Below are 21,950 nucleotides of genomic sequence, written 5' to 3' on the forward strand. Positions count from 1 at the left end.
GCTAATTTTTGTCTAATATTTCACAGGTTGCTGAAACAACTGATTAGCAGTATCTGAACTGAATCTAAATAACCTTTGAGATGCTTAACACATGCTCACAATTTTTTTCTACTAGAAATGCATTTGCTTTATCTTGATATTATTTGCATGAGCACATGTTAAAGAAAATGTATAGAAAGGAATCTTTAAAATACAAGAGCTTACCAAATTTTCTGTGACAGAATGGGCTGATATTTCACTGGGCACTGTAACACCTGGGTTCATGTTACCAGACTTTCAGAGAGAATCCAAAATTGAAGAAACGCAGTTCCCCATTGGATAGCAGGAGATGCTCTACATCTGTTAAGCCGCCTTTGTAACAGCAGCAGTTTCTTTTATTTCCATATCCAGTAGTGCCTTGACTACTGACTGTGAACTAAATAATTTCCAATATGTAAATGCATAGGAGAACCTGGGTTTGCTGACTTTATACTAAAACCATTTGCAGCAATTTTCTAATGGCTATAATTTGATACAGATTTCTTTGATCTTTGTCACTTAATGTTGACATTTTCCCACCCATCTCTACATCTGACTGTAAAGAGCTCCTGAAAGTGTGAGAACTGCCTCTGTTCAGACACTCAGTATTTTGCTAATGCCCATGCCATAATGCATCAGGCATATTCTGAAAAGGGAAACCTGAAATTGATAAGAAAAAAGGTGACAAAACTTTTCAGTTCTCAAAGGAGGTGACTTACTTCTGCAGTAGCCACATCACATTGACTCTTTCAAAGTCACATGTGCTCTATCAGTTTTGTACTTTTGATTCTCGTGTAACTTCTTCTGCAAAGAACTTTTTGATTCTGTGTATTTTAATGTCCTTTATCTTAAGCTCTGTACAGTTTTTGACCCATTACTAAGATAGCATCTTTTTCCTTGATATTAATAGTACTTAATTTCTGATGTTAATAGTAATTATGTGTAAGTAATAGTAGTTAATTTTCCCTGTTGCTAAAACAAACACAAAGGAATGCCCTAGCCACAGCACCATTTGATTGTTTAATGTAGCCAGATGAAACTATACCACTGCATTGTTGTCCACCATAATTACGCATCTTAGGAAATACATTACTAAAATCAGTGTATTTACTTTAAGTGAGCCCTGGTCCTTTCACTGTGTTAACAGAAAGGGCTCAGGTTGCATTGTTGAGTGCTCTCTTTTTTCTTTAGGCTGCACTGAATATTTTAAAATTGCTGTCTGAGTTGGACCAACAAACCACAGAGATGCCAAGAACGGGAAATGGACCAATGTCTGTGTGAGTGTGACCCATTGACTTTCCCTTGCATTAACAGAAGCCTCTAACCCCGTGATGTTCTAGAAACAAATAAAATGTGAGGGGTTTTTTTCCTTTGACAGGAAAGTTAAAATGCCAAAGGCTGTTACCTTCTTCAGAAGGATCAGAGGGTAGGTTTTGTGATCAAGCTTGTCATTTTTCACCTGTCAAATGCAAATTACTAAGCAGGAGCAAGTGGTTAAAATGTGATGGCTGTGACACACAGCAATTCTGTGATCCCTCTGCTTCAACTATTCATTTACATGTATTTGTAAATAGTGTGACTCCTTAGTGTGTTTAAGTGATACAGCTGTTCTTCTCTTTCTAGAAATCTGTACACATGTAAACAATCTATAGTAGGTTTCACAGCTTGTTTTCAGCAGACACATGGAGGGGTTGCAAATTACTCTTTTGACCAGGGGGAAAGAAAAAGCTTAACCTCCCATTTAGATAATAAACTTTCAAAATGGTGGAAGTAAAAAAGTGCTAATTGATTACAAACGGAGGGAAGTTACCTGGAAACAAATTGTGAGATGCCTCTCAAATTCTTTGTATATGATTTAGAAGCACCTTATGGCAATAGTGTTTTATCTCCTAAGTAACAGGTGTTTTCTCATTTCTAGATGTGTGAAACAAGAAATGGAAAGTGACCCTCTTCTCAAACCGGCTAACTCAAACACTTTGGGACAAACACTGGACAGCACTGCCTAAAAATGGCTTTTGACTGGACCCAAACCTGAAAGCACCAGAGAAAATCAAATGCTTCCTATTAATGTAACCTAACTGTTTTAGAGTGCTACAGTCTTCACAACCTACTGTAGTGTCTAAATCATAACCGTTGCTTTTTCTTCAAACAGTGATAAATTTTTAGTTTCATTATGTTGTTTTGATTGAAATGACACTATAATTTTTTCATTTAAAAGTTTCTTAATTGTATCTAGAACAATAGCACAGTTTAGAAACTTTGTCTTCTGAGACTGACATGTTATCTGTGAACTAACTTGGGAAGATCATATCCATGTATGTGGTTATTTTGTTTTTATTGAAATAGCGAAGTTTCACTGGAAACAAATTGTGTGCCCACCATTTTAAAAAGTCCAGGATTTTCGCATTTAGCTTAATTATCCAACGGTTGAATGAATTAAAACACTTTAGGAATTTTAAACTTTGATCATTTTTGGTTAATTTCTAGTTTTCTTGGGGGGGGGGGGGTCGGGGAACCTGAATGCAACGTGACTTTAAATGATCTCTGATCTGTGTTTTAAGGATTGTGTGTATAGATGGCGCACAGCTCACTACATTACAGGATATGATCTCAGTGTAGTGCATATAAAACCGCAGATTGATTTTCCTTGAGTGCTTTATACTGTTTAATTACATCTCCATGTAGGGCTGAAAAAAATTACCTATGTTTATATATAAACTGTGTTGCTTTTGATGTTGTGTTATTGCGCACCGAACTGTGCGCAATAAAGTTTTTGCATATGGTCCAGGTAAAGCACGATAGCCTTGCAAGTTAAGTACTGCTTCAGTTCATTGTTTACGCTGGAATTTTTTCTCCCCATGGAATGTAAGTAAAACGTAGTGTTTGTCACCAATAAATGGTAATACTAAATTTTTTTTTTTGGTTAATTTATTCTTGTATGCCACTACAGGGGCTGCTTTTTTATAGGATTTGTAATGCTTGTGATATAGTACGGGCAGTATTGTAAAGCTATGGAGTAACTGTATAATGGGTATCAATTACATATAAATAACTACTATTTAGTAATGTGGAGGATGTGAAAACCTGGCAAGGTCAAGGAAATTCAAAAGTAACGTGGGTACGTTTTGTTACTTGTGCCACAGTGTATTAGTGCAACTGTATTAATGGGAGCTTAAACTAAAGTTACGATTATGACAAGAAACCTGGCACAACAGGTTGGTATGATTTCAAAGTTTAAGTCTCTACTTTTAAGTTTCCTTGTTTGCTTGTAATTTGAGTCACAACCTTGCCTTGCACCTAGTAATTTTTGGAGGGTAGTACTTTCGAAACAGAACTTTCCCTCTAGCAACAGAAACTGGCACCGTAGACTTGACACATGACAGTGTATCATTTGGATGTGAACTAGGTTCCCTGTGTGCTTAACTGGTAACATATAGCAGCACTTGTAAACACCCCTCTGCAGTGCATGTGGTAATGCCTGTCACAGAAGGCAGTTACTGCACATGCTGTGTCTCAATGCTGAATGTCTCTGCTATTTTATTTGCATTATCAAAAGCAGTTGGGCCACATTAACTGCATACCAAATTTTATTGAATCAGGTTGGTTTTGATCATTATAAGCAGAAAAAGACTCAACATTGTAAAGGTTTTGGGTTCTTTGGTTTTGTTTCATTTTGGTTTTTTTCTTTTTTACATTTGTAGAACTAAAATGCTGTACATTTAAAAATTAAAAGAAACTTGCTAGGCTGAGGCTTTGTATTGCAAATTCTTACAACTTACCAAACTACTTACCAAAATAATTTATACTGGAAAACAGGTACCACATGGATAGCAATGTAAATGGTCTCCTTACCTTTACCTGCTGCTACTTAAGTTTCCTCTCTGAATGAAACTTGAGCCTATTCTTCTGACTGTTTTGCAGCATTCATTTCTTGAGAATGCTGTTTCATATGATCCTGAATTAAGGCACTTTGCTGTAGAGCCCTCTGTTTCAGTACTCTTACATGCATCTGTCATCTTAGAGGTGCTTCATCAGAGAAGATTCTTTTGTCAAAGGCCTTGTAATCACAGCAGCATTATGGAAGAATTCAGGTCACTGTATGGATTCTAGGTAAGCCAAAGGGAGTTCTAGATAAAATGTGTTATTTCTAGAGCATCACAGCCGCTTTCTTTTTCTGTAGTCTCCTTTGTGCTTGATGCAGCAAATGTTAGGAAGATTATGGTATGGTATGTAACCCCTGAAGGCTTATATGACACTTTACCTCAACAGATACTAAAATGTTCCACAAAGAATACAAATACGAGAAACCTGAGGTGAAGGTGCAGTTCTGTGACTGCAGCAGTCCAGCTGGCTAGCAGCGATTCCTGAGGAGGCAGGTCACTGAGGGATGGAAGCTGTGATGCAGCAGAATGAGACACTGAATTTCACTGCATTTCAGTCTTGTTCATAGAATCACAGAATGGTTTGGGCTGAAAAGGACCTTAAGATCATCTAGATCCAACCCCCTTGCCATGGGCAGGGATGCCTCATACTAGACCACGTCACTCAAGGCTCTGTCCAACCTGGCCTTGAACACTGCCAAGGATGGAGCATTTACCACTTATTTGGGCAACCCATTCCAGTGCCTCACCACCCTCACAGTAAAGAACTTCCTTATATATAACTTGAAAGGCTCATTTGGACCTTCCTTAATGCCTGCCCATCCTACTTCCCTATGTGGAGAATACAGGCTTAAAGGAAGTAGCTGAGGAGTTTGGAAACCAGATTCTGGAAATAATGACGTTCATTTTCCAGCAGTTTAGCTTGTAAGTAAGATCAGCAGAGACCTGACAGTGTAGGTAATACATTTTCCTCCACCAAAGAAAATGTCCTGTCTGCCTGTACTCCTTCAAATGTCTAGACTTTGACAGACTCCAGTCTTCATGTTAGTCTTCTAGTATTGGAAAGAAAGCACTTATGACTGTTCTCTCAGATTTCAAAGCCTTAAGGCAACCTCTAAATTCTGTCAGGTTTTGCACTGCTTTCCTTCAAGCCTTTTCTTATTTGTCCAATTACACGGCTGCATGTAATTGTCAGAAGAGTGATGCTGTGCCACTGTTCTTTGAAGAGGTGCAGGCAAATATCTGGTTGTAATGCCCTGTATAAGAACCTGAAGAGTGGCTTTATAGATGGTGCTGCAAATGAAGTCTGTCCCAGTGCTCTGTTACTGAGCTTGAAGACTGCTGCTCAAGTCTCCTATCTGAAGTAACATGCTGCACTCTGAAGCTGGTGTACCAGAAGGAAGGTAGTCCATGTTCATCCAGGGACTTTGGAGTATCATCTTTCTTTAATGGGTCAGTTTGCTGTCCTTGAGGCAAACAACTGCATCACATGAAAGTTAAAGGGGAATAATGAAAATTGGTCCAGGATTTTTTTTTTAAAGCAGAGTATTTTATTCATTAGTGGAAGTCCTGACTCCCCAGAGGAAGAAACATGACTCTTCATGATCCATCATTCTTGGTTTCAGGATGGAGATCTTTCAGAAAAGAAGGATATGTCCAAAATTTATTTTGGGGAATGCTGACCTTAGGATAGCTAAAATGTGCCTAGAGAATGTGAATTAGCCTGGATTCACTGTGATACCTGTTTGTTCCATAATACATTAAAATACATTCCTGTACTGTTTTGTTGGTTTTGTTTAGGATATAGACAGCTGGTATTTCTTTAGGATAAGTCCTGTCTGAATGGATTCAGCTAGGGAGTCTGGAACCAACAGAGGAGTTATTTGTGTTGTCAGTTCTCTGGCCAAATTTTAGTAACACAAAATGTAGCTGTATGTGGAGTTCTGCTGCAATTACTGCATTACTGAAGGATGAAACCAAAATTTCTGTTCTAACCTACCGATCCAAGTTAAAAATTGTTTTATTCTGTCAGAATGTATGAAGACAAATTGTGGAGGTTCCAAAAGTGCCTAACTGCAGGAAGTGAGAGGGTGTGTAAACCACTTCACTCATCATCTTTTGTGAGGCAACCACGTAATTGTTTGCTCTTTTATTTTGAAGGTCTGCAGATAGAAACCAACAGAGTTAAGTGTGAGTTGATATAATATCTTCCTTAAGGGCTTCTGTATTTATGTGATTTTTTAGACTGCTTGTTTAAGCTCAGACAAAGGAATGCTGCTTCAGAGGTGATTGCAAATCTGAAAGTACTCAAGTTCGTCTCTGTGGCTGTGACATCCCGTATTGCTTCCCTTTAACTGCCAAATGGATACGTACGCTTACTTAAAAATCAGGAACTTCTGAGCAAGAACTGAACACCCATGGAAAGAGGCTGGGGAAAAATAAGTTGTTGGAGCAAATTAAAATCTCTAGGGTATTCATTTAACCTCTGGATTAGAACTGAATAAAAGCATACAGATGGTCAATAATACCTAACCAAGAGTGTATTTTATTCTCCAGTATAATTCTTTCGTCATACCACTGGCAGTATCCTAATGCAAAAAAAAAAAAAAAAAAAAAAAATTGATTAGCGATGAAAAAATGATAGTGCTTTTAACCTTCAGTCATTCTCCCACTTTCAATCTCACAATGTTTTTGGCATCCTTCTAATAGGGGATGTTGTAGATTTTAAGTGTCCCATGTTAATGATGCAGAAAATACTCTTCACAGAATATCTCTCAATGCTTTCATCCTCTGCCATTCTTTCATTTATCTTTACTATTTCCAATCAAAAGATAGTCTTTTATGTTTAAATGCCTCTTTTTTTTCCCTGTCCCCCTCAGAAGGGAGATTAGTGCTCCCAAAGAAGGCAATTCCAACCCTATGTTAAGGGACAAAACCTCTGATATGTTTTATGTCAAAGTCCAAATGCAAAATCTGTTTGGGGACAAGAAACACTAATTCCTAGTCCCTATTTTATTACGGGTGCAGTCTCCCAAATTGCTATTCTCCCATTTTAAAGCCACGACCAAGCACATCACAGCAGGGATATGTATTGTCTGGTTGCTAAGCATTGCTTTCATAGTTGTTTTCACACAGCACTTTGGTTTTAACATTTAGCTCTTGCCTAGAAAAAACAACTGGGAAGGGAAAGCATCACTGGAAAAATAAATCCATCAGTAGTTTGCCATAAATAAGATTCAGTGCAACTGTCCTACAAATTGCCACTGCATTTGTGTAAGAAGTTTGTGAATTCCCTTTAAAGCTTGTTAAGTAGGTAGAGAAGCCTATTAAAATGTTGAGCCACCAAGTTATTTTAATTACTGAAGTGGATAAAAACTTGAAGAAAATGTGCTACTTCAAACTCACAAAGGCTAATTGCATTTAAATAATTGTCTCTTTAAGTATTCCAGCAATAACTCTGTTATGCCTTCTCTTGTACTGTACTGACTTCAAAGCTAAGTGGTGCTTTCAGTGAGTGTTTTAACTTCTTGTATTTCCATGTGCTAAAGCACTGATGTAGAAATTACAGCTGATTTTTGTTTAAAAGAGAAAAAAGGTTATTTAAGAGCTTTTACTGTCTAACCCCTCCCCATTCTGCTGGTCCATTATTGTATGCAGACAGGGAAGATGTACCTAGATTAAAGTAATACTTGACCTGGGTCAAATGCAGACGTCTTGTCATTCATCAGTCAGCTAGATATGACTTTATTGGTTTTAGTGGCCTTCTGTCACATGCTGAATGTGGTGTTTGTGTTTAGCCTGGACATTAAACAAAGCTAGTCCCCCTTCAAACAAGCACATGACCAGTGTTCAAACTGTTAATGTGCACAGGCTTGCACATACTGCATCTCCACACACTTAAGCCCACAGTCCTCTGGTCCACCCAGTAAGGTAATGGACCAAAAGTGTTTCCAAATTCCTTGTAAATGCTGACATTACTTCCCAGTTTCTTGTCTACTCTCCATGAACTCCTACTGTTCCTAGAAGAGTAACATCTGTTAAAGCGGGCTTTAAGATGATCTGATTTATGACAGGCAGATTCCTGCATCTGTGAGGTGTATGAACTTTCTTTCCTCTCCCTAGAGAGAAACACATTTCAACAGAATGTTCTATGAGGTGTTCTTCCAAACTCAGGAAACAGAGCAAGCTGTACCTGCCATCAGGGCTGTGTGAAGTTCTGTGCTCCTCACGTGACTATCCTGGAATGTTATCCTCTGTGTAAAAACTGTTGAAAGATAGCTCGAAGTACTGCTCTGTGAATGGGATAACTTCTTAGATGTGTTCTCTTCATCTTGTGTTGCTTACCTTGACACACCCTGATCCCAAGAAGCCACTAGCAAGGCATGTGGTGCCTTTCTGATCATAGCTAATAACACACTGTTCAGATGAACTAAACTGCTGTTTACCTCTGGAACCAAAGTGTTTCCATCTGTGTTAAACTGAAAAGTCTTGTGTTTGAGTTCTTGCATGTGTTCTTTCAACATGCTGCAGTTGAAACTTGTCCTATGTAAATGGACTAAAACCATTTGGTTATTTTTGCAAGATAAAGAAGGATATAAACATTTCTAAAGTAACTTTTAAGTAGTACCATATTAGTCTACCATTTCTTTTGTTTTTTGCTCCATCTCTTTCTGACAGAGCAGTGTCTTTCATCAATGCCTATGTAAAATTCATTTGCTAATAATCACAGAGTAATCTGTAAACCACCAAAGCTCTTTTCTCCCTCCAAAAATATTTTCTGTACAGTCTAGCCAATAATTCTGCAAGATCTTACTGGTGTCATGCAGCATCAGAAAATTCTGTATCCTTAGTACCCAGCTGTTAACAAGGCAGTTGCTTGTCCAACAGGCATTTATTGTTTCCACATTTTAAATAGTTTATTTGAGCTTAGAAATACTGTTAGAACATTTTGAATAAGGCTAAACCTGAGCAGATGCATAGAAATCAGCAAAGGACCTGGTCCTGCAAGGGATAGTGCTCTGCATTGACCCTGACTCAGTGCAGTGTCCCTAGGGAAGACTTGTGTTCATGAGAAAATGAATGTTGGGATCTCTTCGTAAGAGTGCATTGTATCTCTTGTGATCCACAGCTACTGACCTCTATACCTACTGCTGCAAACTGGCCTGAAGTTTCTGCTACAGTCATGCTGCAGCTGTGATCCTCTACCATTTCTGGATGGAAACCCTTGACAGTCTGGAGAAAGACAGAAAAAAAAAAGAACATAATTTCTGTGTAAATAAGCCTATTAAACTGGTAAATCTGAATACATCTCCCTGTTGGGTCTCTTGCTGAAACTCAGCTGGGTCATTCACAGCCTTCATTTGTTTGTAGTTGTAGCTGCAGGCTAGAAAAATTCTGGCTCCACAACCAAACTATGGCAGTTTCTTTCTTACTGTCCTTTAATCCATTCTGTAAATTTTGTATTTGGAATTTTTCATATTCCAGAGGACCAGTGTGTGTGATTTGGCACATGCTCACACATTTTTTTTTCAATACCCTGTCAGTACACTATTTTATTTTAATTACTATAATACTCCACAGTGAAGCTGCTGACCCAACAATTCAGAGAGATCTTTTCATGGCTTCTTGATGCATAGCTTGCTTTTTTGTTATTATTGTTATTATATTATAAAACTTTATGCTAGAGAATTACAATCTGTATTAGAATTTTCCTGAATATTGGAGATATCTGGTACTGGGGTTTCAGTTCAGGTTATTATGTTGGGAAGTCAGAGGTTGCATCCCAATTAAAATTTGGCTTTCTGCAATATTCAGTTCTGATAGAAAAGAAAAACCCAGAATGTAACAATGTAGCAGTTGGATGCTGGCATGTGAAATATTTAATCATCCCATAAGATTAACAAGGTCTTGTTTAGCAATTCAGAAACATTTCTTCTTTCATCAGGTTTCCCCTTCCTAGAGAAAAGAATGGTTCTGTGCTAGCACTGAGTGTTGGCATTTGGACTAAGCTGAAAACGTGTCCCTGTGAAGGCTGGCATATAATGCAACAGCATTCTTCAGAAGTTGTTATACTTTTAAAAACATGTATGTGACTGAACTGCCTTTCAGCCTTTTTCCTTGGCTTTAGCCACACGTGTAAGGTTAGGAAGAGTGTGTGACTCCTACAGACACACACAGGGACACAAGACAGGAGAGGCCCAGCCCTGATCGCTGGTGCCTGCAGCTGCTGGGAATAACCACACTGCAAGAAAAGCACATAGCTGTCCTGCAGCAAAAAGTCCTGCTAATTGGCTGTGAAGTGAAGCTTGCATGGGCTGACTGCTCTGGCCAGCAACAACCCACAGAAGAGGTCCCTCCAAAGTAAGTAACAAGGAGAACTGGGACTTGTGTATGTCCTGACTTTGCTACCTCTTGAGGAAATTCCTGACTTCAACGAGTCTTCCTACAATGAGCCCTGGCTGAGCTGAAGAACTCATCTAGCTAAAGAGATTTTCAACATTTTCTGACTAGGAGAATAAAACCCAGTGAAGTCAAGTAAATTTTATACTAAGCTCTGCTGCAGCTGTTTAACATCCCAGACCTTCCCATTTCTCCTTCCCTGCCAAACAAGGCAATGCAAATCACATTCACAGTTCCTCTTGAACATGTGACATGGGTTTGCAGTGTAACAAGATTAGTTTTCCCTGTAATCCTCTTAAAATGTCTTTCATGATTGTCTTTTCATCTTTTGGTGTTCTGGAACTTGGATTAATGGGATTGAGATTTATTCCACAGGTCCTGTTTGATAAGCTGCTTTCAAAAATTAGTTGCCTACAAACATGTTTAATTTGGTAAAAGCATTTTAATGGGTAGCTGAATTATTCAGTGTTACACCAAACATACTGTAAGGCCTATATACGTACTTGCAGTATTTATGTCTGTAGACACTACTAGACAGGGAGGTAAATTAAACAAGATAGGCTTACTCATTTCAGAGTGTCTAAAATACCTCACATGGCTTCTCTTGGCAGATTTGCAGAGCCTCAGCTGCATGCTTGCAAACTAGCCACCAAATTGACCATGTGCCTTTTCTTGTTCTCACCATGTTTCAAGCAGCATCCTTGACCTACCCCTTCCATTGGTCCCACAGGACGTATTCACCTTGCAATCAGCTTGATCTGGTCCCCTTTTCACTAAATCCTTGTTTAGTTAGTAGAAGCTTGATAGCAAAGGAACAGCTGGTTTGCTGGAGCACTGAGGCGACAAATCCCACATCCCATTTCATGCAACTCTGAGTGAGTGAGCAACTGAATTGCTATGCCTGGTGCCTCAGCATAACCAGTGTGTACTTTACAAACAGAAAAAAACTAAAGCATAGAGCAATTACATGATGTTGAGCTAGTCTAGACCAGAGCTGCTTACTGCATAACTCAGGGTTGTTGCAACTCCTGCGTTTAACCCAAAAGACCACCCTGCCGATGTAAAACTAGTATATGGCTTTATGCCTTCCCCTGCCTGTCCTCCTGCCTCTTACAACTGACTCCATTTCAACCCTATCTCTTTAGTTAAGTCTTTTTCTAGCGACAAGATTTCTTACCTTCCCCAGGAGGTGCTGGGAGGGGGGGCCATGGCTGGAGAACATTTCTGAATCATACAGTGGCACCCTCTACTATGCAGCGACCTCTGGTGAAGGATAAACACTGTGCTTGTCTGACCTTCACGCCCCATTTCTGAGGTGAATTTACAGCTATAAAATCGCAGCACACAGCAGTGCTTGGATTACAAGCCAGGCTGTTCTTATTCAAGATACATCCTTTGCTCTCTGTTCCATTCCTCACATTACTCAGTGGCAACCTATTTAACACAACATAAATTGCCTACGGCCACCTAAATGCAAGATAACTGCTGCTGCGCTGTGTTCCCCAAACTGCAGTGGGCACCCCCTAAGTGACATGAACCTGAGTGGAACCAGTCGCACATCAGCAGGAGCCTGAGCTGGGAGAGGAGCAGTGGTGTAAACTGGCAGTTCTTCAGTTACCTGTTTGAGAGCTCCTGCTCCGGAATAAGGCTGGGCCACAGGCCTGATGTTGCCGCTGCACTTGCACATGCCTTTAGACAAGTCACTAAACATCTCTGAAGCTGTGTTTTTTTCTTTCTAAGAAGAAAATAAAATTAACTTCCAAAGCTACACTCGCTCATCACAGCAAAGCACAATTCATGTACTGATGCCACAAGCCCAGGTGCACTCAGCACCGGTTTGTCTCCAGGCACCCATGCAGTGTGACACCCCATGTGTACTGGTGCCTGTAACGGGGCCAAGGCTTCCCTGCCGCGCTGGTGCCAGATCTGGGTGGGAGGCTGCAGCCAGAGGGTCCACCTCCGAGTGCAGGGAGAGGCACATGGCTGCACCCACCCTCCTTCACCCTGTCACCAAACTCTGGGAAATAAAGACCAATAGGTTAGAAAGCTGAAATTATTATGGTATTGGTTGCATGGGGGATCACTCCACCTATCATGCACACCCAGAACAGACATTTTGCAGCTTATATACCTTTATTATATACATATTAATCACAATTCCAAAAATTGCCCACCCAATTCTTGTTATTCATTGCATATGGTAACTTTGGTAGGTAAGGCATAGTGCAGGCCCCGTGAATTTGAGGAGTGGTCTCTGGGGGTCATTTGGTGAGAAATACCCCTACTCATTTTATCCTTCTATGGTATTCTGTTAGTTAAGGACACTGGAAGTCTTGCAAATCAACTACAAACGGGCTAGCTTATGAGAAGCTCCTTTAGCTGTTTCCTTTTGCAGCTGTTTACCCATTTCTTGGGCCTTACTGATGGAAGGCCCACAAAAATTCTAAAGAAGACGTGGCCATCTTGCCGCACGCCTTATCTTGTAGCTTTGTCATTTACACAATGAAATACTTTTTAATTCGCCATCAGCCCCTCTCCTCACACAAAGCCCGGGCACGACCGGGGCCGGGCTGCAGCCGCGACCCGCGCGCACCGCCATGAGGCGAGCGGCGCCAGGGCGCAGCCGAGCACGCCCGGCGCTCGTCCTGCCCTTCGCCGCGAAATGGCGGCAGCGGCCGCCCCCGCTGCCGAGCGCACCTCAGGACCCCGCCACCAGCTCCGAGCCTGACGGAGCGGGCAGTGGACGGCTCTGCCCATGGCCTCCCCGAGGAGCGGAACCCGCCACCACCATGCCGGGAAGGTAAAGCGCAAAAGACACCAGAGCCCGGGGACAGCCCCAGCGGCACCGCCCAACATGGCGCCGCAGCCCGCCCTCCTTCCTCGCGCGGGCGGGGCCGGGGCGGGCCCCGAGGACCCTATAAAGTGCCTCGCCCGGAGCGAACCGGCCTCTTGCTCCGGCGTGGCTGAGGTAGGGCAGGGTCGCGGGTGGGTTCCGGGCGAGCGCGGAGGGCTGGCGGGTTCGGGCCTTTTCTTTTTGCGCCTTCCTCATCGCTCTTCTTGCCTGAGCTGGCTTCTGGCGGCCGCCGGTCTCGTCTCCCTGCCTGCCCGCTGAGGGAGCGGTGAGGCCTAGTGGCATGGCCGCCTCTTCCTGCTCAGCCCCGGGGGCCCCGTCCCCAAGGGCTCTGCTCCGCGCTCCTGCGGCGCTTCCGGGTAAGCGATCGCCCGGCCGCCGTTCGCGGGGAGGCGTTGGTTGTTGCCCTGGGCCTGCCGAGGGAGGCGGGAGCGCGGTGCGGGCCGGGGGCTCGGTGGTGAGGGCTTTTTCCCCGTCCGAGCAGCAGTGTTGTCCTCTCACTGTTAAAGCCAGGTCGTGTCTGATGCACCGGGGGAAGCACCGCGGTGTCCCAGGCAGTTGCCAGACCCGGTACTTACGGTTCCCTTCGGCTTCCCTCGCAGGGCCTCTGGGAGGTTGGATGCCGCAGGGTCAGGCGTGCGAGGAGAGCAGTTCACTGCTTTACTCTGCCATGCGTGAGCCTCTGGCAGGGGGAAACGGTAAGTCCTTAAAGTAACTGTGCCTCACTGGCTTAAAAATAAGTATTTCTTAAGTGTATATATTTTTTTCAGTTAATGAGCTGTTTCTGCAGTGCTTTGTCAGGTTGGTGTCCTTGGAGATGTTTAGTCCCTGGGCCTGTTTAGTCTAGAGGGGGTCTCATTAATGCTTACGAGTATCTCGAAGGTGGGTGCCAGGAGGATGGTGTCAGACTCCTTTCAGTGCTGTCCGGCAATGGGACAAGAAGCAGTGGCAACAAGCTAAAACAGTAGAAGTTTAAACCGTAACATGACGAAAAACTTATGCTGAGGGTGGCAGAGCACTGGAACAGGCTGCCCAGGGAGGTTGTGGTGTTACCTTGTCTGGAGACATTCAAAACCCACCTGGACACACGTTCTTGTGTAACCTGCTGTAGGTGGCCCTTCCTTGGCAGGGGGTTTGGACTAGATGATGTCTAGAGGTCTTTTCCAGCCTTAATGGCAACATGATTCTGTTAATAGATGTGTAGGTGTGACAACTAGCATATGTTCTGTGGAGTTGAGAGGGTTTCTTCCTGCAGAAGCTTTGCCACTAGGCCCTTTTTGCGTTGTCTCACTCCTGTTATGTGCAAGGTAGCAGGTAAAGAAGTCCACAGTCTGGGAGGTTGAGTGCTCAGTGCCCTGAGGCCAGTGTGCTGGGGACCAGCCCATGCTGGAGGCAGGTGCTCTGCTGCAGCCCTGGCATGGGGCAGAGCTGGGCTGGTTGCAGTGGGCCCTTGGAGGAGGGGCTGCTTCTGCAGTTTTCCTGCCCTGCCCCTTGCTGGTAGTAGCGTTCACCGCATGGCCTGCGCAGTGTTCGTTGCTGAGCTGACCTACCTTTGCAATGGAAGGTGGAAGCCTCGTGGCCATAAAGGCTGGGCTTGCACGAGTGTGTAATATCTTTATTTCTTCCCTGCCTCCTCTTTTTCTGTTACATCTGTCTTGTGCTCTGCTGCTGAAGCTCCATACATCAGTATGTTTTCTCTGGATTTTTGTAGTATTTCCATCCAATGTGCCTGTTAAACATGCCAATCAGCCAGCTCTTTTTGGGGAAGGATTTGCATGAATTCACTCAGTGCCCATGAGTCTGCTGGGAGAGGTGGGAGTGTGGCACAGCTGCTGTGGGTGTGCAGCCACCTAACCCCATGGGACCTGCTGGTGTAAATGATGACTAAATTTTTTCCCCATCAGAGCGACAGTGTTGATTTCTTGCTGTTCCAAGCCAGATCATGTCTGATGCACCAGTGGGGAAATGTTGCTGTGTCCCACACCCCTGGTATGCCGGGGTGCTAACTGTTCCTTTTGGTTTTATTTATAGGGTGCTGCAAAGGCTCTGGGGTGTTGAGCCTCTGGGAGACAAGATGTGGTGGCTGTAGCTGGTAGTGATCAGTTGTGTGATGAAGGCAGTTGCCTGGTTTACTTCAACATGCTGAATCTATAGCAAGAATGGTAAGTCCTTGGACTAGTAACTGATCACTGATTTAAATTGAATGAAACAAAAAATGAAAGATGGGGGATACACCTTTCTGAAAGGGAGTTGCTCAGCACTCAGTGGTCACCATATGCATGCATGGCTTTGCCACTTCCTCTGCCATAAGTTAACTCCCACCCTGCAGATCTGCCACAGGAAGTGGGAGTGTGGCACAGCTGCTGTGGGTGTGCAGCCACCTAACCCCATGGGACTGCTGGTGTAAATGATGACTAAATTTTTTCCCCATCAGAGCGACAGTGTTGATTTCTTGCTGTTCCAAGCCAGATCATGTCTGATGCACCAGTGGGGAAGTGTTGGCTGTGTCCCACACCACTGGTATGGCGGGCTGCTAACTATTCTTTTTTTATTTTATTTATAGGGTGCTGCAATGGCTCTGGGGTGCTGAGCCTCTGGGAGATGAGATGTGGTGGCTGTAGCTGGCAGTGATCAGTTGTGTGATGAGGGCAGTTGCCTCGTTTGAACCTCTAGCAAGTAAGGATGGTAAGTCCCTGGAGTAACTGGTGGTTAAATTAAATTTAAATAAAGAGAAAAAGGTAGGGGAGATACACCTTTCTGCAAGGGGAGTTGCTTCCATTTTTTCCATAGCGACTTGGCTGATGTGTAAATTTAAGCATTAGCCTAGATACTGTAGAACTAAAAGCACAGAGGTTTCCCTCAGGTAGAAGCATTGCAATTGGGTCCTTGTGTTGCTCCTGTTCCGCCTGCCCAAAGTGGCAGGTTTGGCTAGTGAACAGGAATCAGCAGGGTAAGGAATCTGTAAGCTGCATCAATGCAGGCTGAGCTGGAATAGGGTGGTGGTTTACAGGTCTGTGCCATTGTCCCTGATGCATTCTGTTCAGAAAGCTCATTTTAAGAGCACCCTGCATGGAGACCTATGGGTAATTGCTGCTCAGAGCAGCTGCCCCAGTAAAGGAGAGGACTCTCCCCGAGGGCCCCGGATTTCTGTGAAAGCAGTCATCCTGGTTGAAGTGTGGCCCTTTGGAAGAGAAATGCTGTTCAGTCTCTTTTGCCCTTTTCCATGCTGGTCAACTTGAGGGAGTGTGAGGGGATTGCATATGTTCAGCACTCAGTGGTGGCCATACATATGCATGGCATTGCCACTTCCTCTGCCATAAATTAACTCCCTCCCTGCAGATCTGCCACAGGAAGTGGGAGCGTGGCGCAGCTGCTGTGGGTGTGCAGCCACCTAACCCCATGGGACTGCTGGTGTAAATGATGACTAAATTTTTTCCCCATCAGAGCGACAGTGTTGATTTCTTGCTGTTCCAAGCCAGATCATGTCTGATGCACCAGTGGGGAAGTGTTGCTGTGTCCCACACCTCTGGTATGGTGGGGTGCTAACTGTTCCTTTTGGTTTTATTTATAGGATGCTGCAAAGGCTCTGGGATGAGCCTCTGGGAGACAAGATGTGGCTATAGCTGGCAGTGGTCAGTTATGTGATGAGGGCGGTGGCCTGGTTTGCTTGACCACATATGCCCCTGCATCAGGGGAGATTGAATGGTAAGTCTTTGATCACCTGTGTTCACTGGTTTAAATAAAGGGGAGTGAGGGGCACCTTTCTGCAAGGGAGTTGCTTTGCAGTGCTTTGGTAGGTTTGTGTCCCTGGAGATGTGACAGATGTGTAGAGTGACAAAGTATTGCTGGAGGGCCCCTTTTAAGTATCAGGATGGATCTGGGTATCAGTCCCTGTTGAAATACTCCAGTTGCCTTTTACCATCTTTCCTGTAAGGGTTATAATACTGAGTCCCTTGTTCTGGACATGAAAACTTCTCACAATGTAATTGATTGCCTTTTAATGTTTGGCTAAAGAGCATCTGTTATAATGACTTCAAGGGATCTTTTTTTAACCCACCAGATTGGCAATGCTGATGCATCTTCTGTTTTAGCCAGATTGATGCCATAGGTGCAAGATGCTTCAGTCCCTCATGTGGCTGTATATTGAGGCTACATGCACTCGCACCTCTATACATACATTGCATGCTTTGAGGGTCGGCAGCACTGGAGGGTGCTGTCTGCACATACAGTAACACTGATTGTATAACACTGACATGCGTAAAAGAGGATAAGTAAAATAATTCTTTCAAAAGATCTTAATGGCAGAGAGCTCTGAAGGACTTCAGTTTAAGGGCACAGCTTTTTTGCCCCATTTAAGCAGTGTTTAAATGAGGTGCTTCTTGCAGAGAGCCGGGGAGCTTTTCTTGATACTTCCCCCCTGCCTCCTCCAGTAGAAGATTCTCAATGCCTTGCAGAAGAGGGATGAAAATCAGCTTCCAGCAGCGTGTATATTTGCAGGAGGAGGATTGCCTTAGGTGTTTTTTTTTTTTGTTATGGTTTTGTTTTTAATAGAAGATAAATGATAGTGACATCTGAAAGCTTAAGTGTTGGATTGATATTTCACTAATGCTCTAGAAAAATGTGCTTAATGGAACTTCATTGGATAAGCAGCTATTGTGACTGGCTTCAGTTACAACCTTGTACTGCTTTTTAGGTGCCTCTTGTTCAGCTATTGCATCTCTAAGTCTTTTTGGTATCTTCTGTCTTCATTGAAGAGTATAAATGTGACCTTCCTATATGGCACTGTTGAGTTCCAAAGTTGTAGGGCAAAAGTGGTCTGTGTCAGGTGGTGAAGCTGGTAGAGCTGACCAGATATGGTATTCCGGCATTCTCTGCTCAGCTTTCCCAGGTTTTTATCAAGTACTATAATAGCTCCTGCAGTTTAAGTGTGTCCTATTTGGGGTGCCTGGCAGAGAAGAAGTTTTTGCTGTTTGCAGAGGAACCCTTGCTGTATATTTTTGTGGGGCTCTTTGAAAGCTGTATGTTTACTGTTTGCAGTAGAGTGGACTGACGAAATGTTGGCTGTTTTCTTGACAGGTTGAGATTTGTCAGAAGTTGTCCTGGGACCTGCTGTGATTTCAGTGCACTAGCAGAAAGCTGTCTTCTGCTAATGATGTCCCTCTCCATGCTGCTGCCTGTGATCACTTGTCCAAGCTACAGCATTTACATCACCCTGCCAGCAGCTCTGGTCTTTTCTCAGAGCTAGCAGGAGTGATAAATTGGTGTCCTGCCAACTTACAGACAGAGGGTGTTACATTTTTATTGGTATGAGGCATTTAACTGTCATGGATTCTGGAACTTGCTGCATGTTTAATGTAATTGGATGCTTTTGTCTCCAAGTGCTGGATTCTAAGGGCTGACAGCTAATGCTACCCTACCACAACCATGAAAGTAAGGAAGCCTTTCCTCAGAGTGCAGTTGTAAAGTTGGGGAGGATGGCCTGCTGTGTAAGGAGGGTGGGATTCAAGTCTTGGCTCCCTCCTGTCATCCAGGAAACTTTAGTGATGTATCATTGGCAGCCTATAAAGTGGGGAAGGGGCAGCTTGGATGCTGCAGCACAGTGGCATTTCTGTACATTTAGAGCCTGTTTTTAATAAAATCTTGAGTATAGATGAATTCAGCTGGTGACTGAAATTCTCTTCACATGCCTTTAACAGCCAGTTTTTGGATCTCATGACTGGTTTTGGGAGTTGGATGGCAAGAATGCTTCTTTGTAATCATTGCTTACATAGAGGTGTCTGCTGCCTCAGGCTAGGAGATCTTGTGACCTCATGGTCATAGATTCACACACCCTGAAGTACAAGTGCTTAGCTGGGACTTGTGGCTGCTGCTGTGCTGCAGGAAGCAACATGAGGGCACATCTCTGTACATAACAGCTGAGTGCTAAAAGGTTGACAATGGGTCTGGTTTTTGGACCAAAGTGAGAGGTACAGTCTGCACTGTTTGCAAAAAGGCTCTTCCCTCAGTTTCTCCCTTAGAGTAGAACATGATTCAGTGGTGGTTTTAGCTGGCCTGGTAAAAGTTATAGGTCAGCATGTTCCCAGGTGAGTCATTCACTAGCTTTACAAATTCTTCTGCACACAAGTCTTAGAAGTGGCAGCAGTCTGGGAAGGAGGGGAAGCCGATGTCAGCTGTTGTGAGGAATTGGACATTTCCCTTGTGTCATGTGTTCATCTAGCAGGAATGACTGCTTCTGGCTAGAGACTTGGTGACAGATGTTCTTCCAGATCCTGCAGCATTCCCCTGGATGCTCTTTGGCAAAATTCCAGCTTTGCAGAGGAGAATGAAATATGAACAGCACATATGTGCTTCAAGTACCGAACCACTGAATAGGAGGAAGCTAAAGATTTTTCTAATGCCAGAGAGGTAGCCAAGAGCCCCAAGATGTATTGCTTCCTGCATCTGATTTCCATATCCCAGATCAGTTGACTCCATGCATCTGGCCTCAGCAGGGGTGAAAATTCTGTGTAAATGTACCTGTGCCATGTGATGTCTGCACACATAGAGGTGTCAAATGGTGGTGAGTGTTCTGAAGGGAGGGAGAAAGCATTTCTGGTCTGCTGTGTCTGTTAGCCTGGCAGTCAGGAGTGATGTCTCTGCACAAATGGACCTCGGCAGATGTCTCACGCAGGTCCTGGTCTGGTAGCATTTATATACCCCACTGGCAATGCAAATGAAGTAAATGGCCCCTTCAGATCAAGCTGTTGTGAAGAACTGGAATATATATTAACCTGCAGTGTGTCAGACAACAGGTTCAGATTCAAACCCTGGGCCTAATGATGGAAGTAGGTGATCCCCATGTGCTGTTGGGAGGGAAGCAGCACAGCAGGTATGTGCATTATGGGTGGGATTAAAACTCAATTCCCCTGCAGCTTCATTAGGTTCCTGAAGAGTAAGGCCATCTGGCAGCTGTTTAAGGTTCCTGTGCTGCTAGAGTGTGTGGAAGCCTTTCTCTGATGGGTCATACATGGTAAATACCGAGGGGCTGCTTCCTGGAAGCAGCAGGGGCTGCAGTGAACTAGCTAGACCAAAAGGGACAATTGGGCTTGAAGAAGCAGAAGGGCAAAAGTGAGGCATGGGCAGTAGGCTGAGGAAATGTTTAAGGAATGATGTCCTGCAGCATTTGAAATATTGATGTGTTATTTTTACTGCCTGATAGGAACAGCCTAATTAATACCATAGTGGATTGGAGATTATTTACAGCAACTACAAGTTTAGAGAGTATTTCTGCTACTTAAAAGCATAAAAGTTTCAGTGGCTAGGGGAGGGAAACTGGGCTGATAGTGGCCTTTGGCATGTATGTTTATTAGGAAACAGCAGTGATGGAAAATTAGCTATTAGCATTCAAAGCAGTCTTCTATTAAACTGGGTAGAGATTTTTCTCATTCAATTAATATAAGCAGCAGGATATTTTGAAAAAACATTGAGGGATCAGAACTGCTAATATAATTACTTTCATAATCTAATGAGCATACTTACCAGCAAGCATGCTTTAGGGAATGGAGAGTGCTGGTTGTGCAGTGGGAGCTGTAAGGACAGGTGTAGCTGGAACATGCTCTTTCCATGTTTTATTACCTCTTCTAGAACTGTTGTGAAGGTTAAGATTCAAGCATTGCTATTGCATACATGCATAGGGATGGAAGACAAAACTGTCTGGTAGCTGATCCACTGTAGGCAACCTTTCGTCTGGATGCGGGGGTTAGTTAGAAGGAGGAGCTGCGCTGCCTGACAAGTGACTGGATCTCTCCTGACCTGGCTAGCTGTAGGGGGTGCTGTGTGCATGCATTGCCCAAAGCTTAGGGCCAGATGAGTTTCTAAATCAAACTGCTTGTTGAGTTGTTCTGTGCGTATATAGTCGGGGTACTTTCACCTTGTTGCTATAGCAGTGTGCTGTAATAAACCTCTGGACCGGTGAGTATTAGGTTATCTGTAAGAAGCGTGGCAAGGTAGAGAGAAACCCTGAAAGTAACATCTGAACTTGTCATAGTCTTTTATTTAGAGGAGTTGAGGTGGATGAAGTCTTCCATACTGATAAGCTTTTGTTTCAGAGCTTTCATCTGCTGGAGTTGCTGATATACCTGCAAATAATTGCGCTCCATAAGTGTGGCTTCATTTTATATCTGTCTCTATGGTGTTTTTTTTCTAGTTCTGGAACTGGTTTGGGTCTAGAGAGCATCCTCTGGCACTCGTTCAGCACCTTTGCTCCAAACTTCCACATAACCTGCTCAAAAGTATGATTTCTGTGTGTAATCATAATCTATTCAAAACCTTGAGCTGCAGTGGACTTCCTAGTACAACTGTGTGACAAGTCAAGCAATGAAGTAAGCCTCCCAGTTAATACAGAAACCATCAAACTTTGTTTTCTATAGCAAACATGGAGGCAAGATCACTCTGTTTGAAAATCCTTTAATATAGATAGCCCTTTGATAAAAGATGGGGAGGGGAGGGTGTTAACACTGAATTTTAAGGTAATTTGCAGCTCTCCTCCTCAGAACTGTCTTTAGCATTTGCTGCCCCGTTGCTTGCCTGAGTTCCACAGGTACTGGTGAACTCCTGAGATGGGTAGGAGAGGAAGGCCAAGAGGTATGTTTTGGGTAAAGGCTGGTTCACAGCTTTTTCTCTGCACAGAGAGCTCCCTACTACCTCTCAGAGGCTGGCAAAGGGTTATCACAGCATGTCCTGAGCGCTTATTCTGCTGAGCTGCTGTGAAGTGCCTGAACAGGGCAGTGAGGATGAAGGCAGAATTGTCTTCATCAGGTTCC

The 21,950-nt window shown here is 43.5% G+C and overlaps 1 protein-coding gene, 2 long non-coding RNA genes and 3 other non-coding genes across 14 annotated transcripts in view; 5 read left to right on the forward strand and 1 right to left on the reverse strand.

Moving 5' to 3' along the window:
- STAU1 (staufen double-stranded RNA binding protein 1) overlaps positions 1-3,765 on the forward strand; it is a 31,872-nt gene extending 28,107 nt beyond the window's left edge. For 5 of the 9 annotated variants that reach the window (XM_065691336.1, XM_065691338.1, XM_065691341.1 and 2 more), the window contains 3 exons: positions 1,210-1,295; positions 1,397-1,444; positions 1,937-3,765. In XM_065691336.1, the coding sequence (XP_065547408.1) occupies positions 1,210-1,295; positions 1,397-1,444; positions 1,937-2,024 (222 nt within the window). In that variant the 3' untranslated portion in view covers positions 2,025-3,765. The remainder of the gene's footprint in view (positions 1-1,209; positions 1,296-1,396; positions 1,445-1,936) is intronic. The other 4 variants (XM_065691339.1, XM_065691340.1, XM_065691343.1 and 1 more) reach the window with 1 other exon arrangement.
- A 2,629-nt stretch (positions 3,766-6,394) lies between these two features.
- Positions 6,395-11,588, reverse strand: LOC136020334 (uncharacterized). Its single transcript, XR_010615291.1, has 3 exons — positions 11,476-11,588; positions 9,036-9,131; positions 6,395-6,487 (listed from the first exon to the last, which is right to left on the reverse strand). It is a non-coding gene; the product is annotated as an uncharacterized LOC136020334 (long non-coding RNA).
- A 3,428-nt stretch (positions 11,589-15,016) lies between these two features.
- Positions 15,017-15,108, forward strand: LOC136020717 (small nucleolar SNORD12/SNORD106). The gene has a single exon (XR_010615467.1). It is a non-coding gene; the product is annotated as a small nucleolar SNORD12/SNORD106 (small nucleolar RNA).
- LOC136020240 (uncharacterized) lies at positions 15,022-18,804 on the forward strand. Its single transcript, XR_010615255.1, has 4 exons — positions 15,022-15,311; positions 15,713-15,834; positions 16,721-16,854; positions 18,226-18,804. It is a non-coding gene; the product is annotated as an uncharacterized LOC136020240 (long non-coding RNA).
- Positions 15,547-15,638, forward strand: LOC136020718 (small nucleolar SNORD12/SNORD106). Its single transcript, XR_010615468.1, has one exon. It is a non-coding gene; the product is annotated as a small nucleolar SNORD12/SNORD106 (small nucleolar RNA).
- Positions 16,557-16,648, forward strand: LOC136020719 (small nucleolar SNORD12/SNORD106). The gene has a single exon (XR_010615469.1). It is a non-coding gene; the product is annotated as a small nucleolar SNORD12/SNORD106 (small nucleolar RNA).
- Positions 18,805-21,950: the final 3,146 nt, after the last annotated feature.

The sequence above is a fragment of the Lathamus discolor genome, chromosome 11 (assembly GCF_037157495.1).
Source record: "Lathamus discolor isolate bLatDis1 chromosome 11, bLatDis1.hap1, whole genome shotgun sequence".
Taxonomy (NCBI): domain Eukaryota; kingdom Metazoa; phylum Chordata; class Aves; order Psittaciformes; family Psittacidae; genus Lathamus; species Lathamus discolor.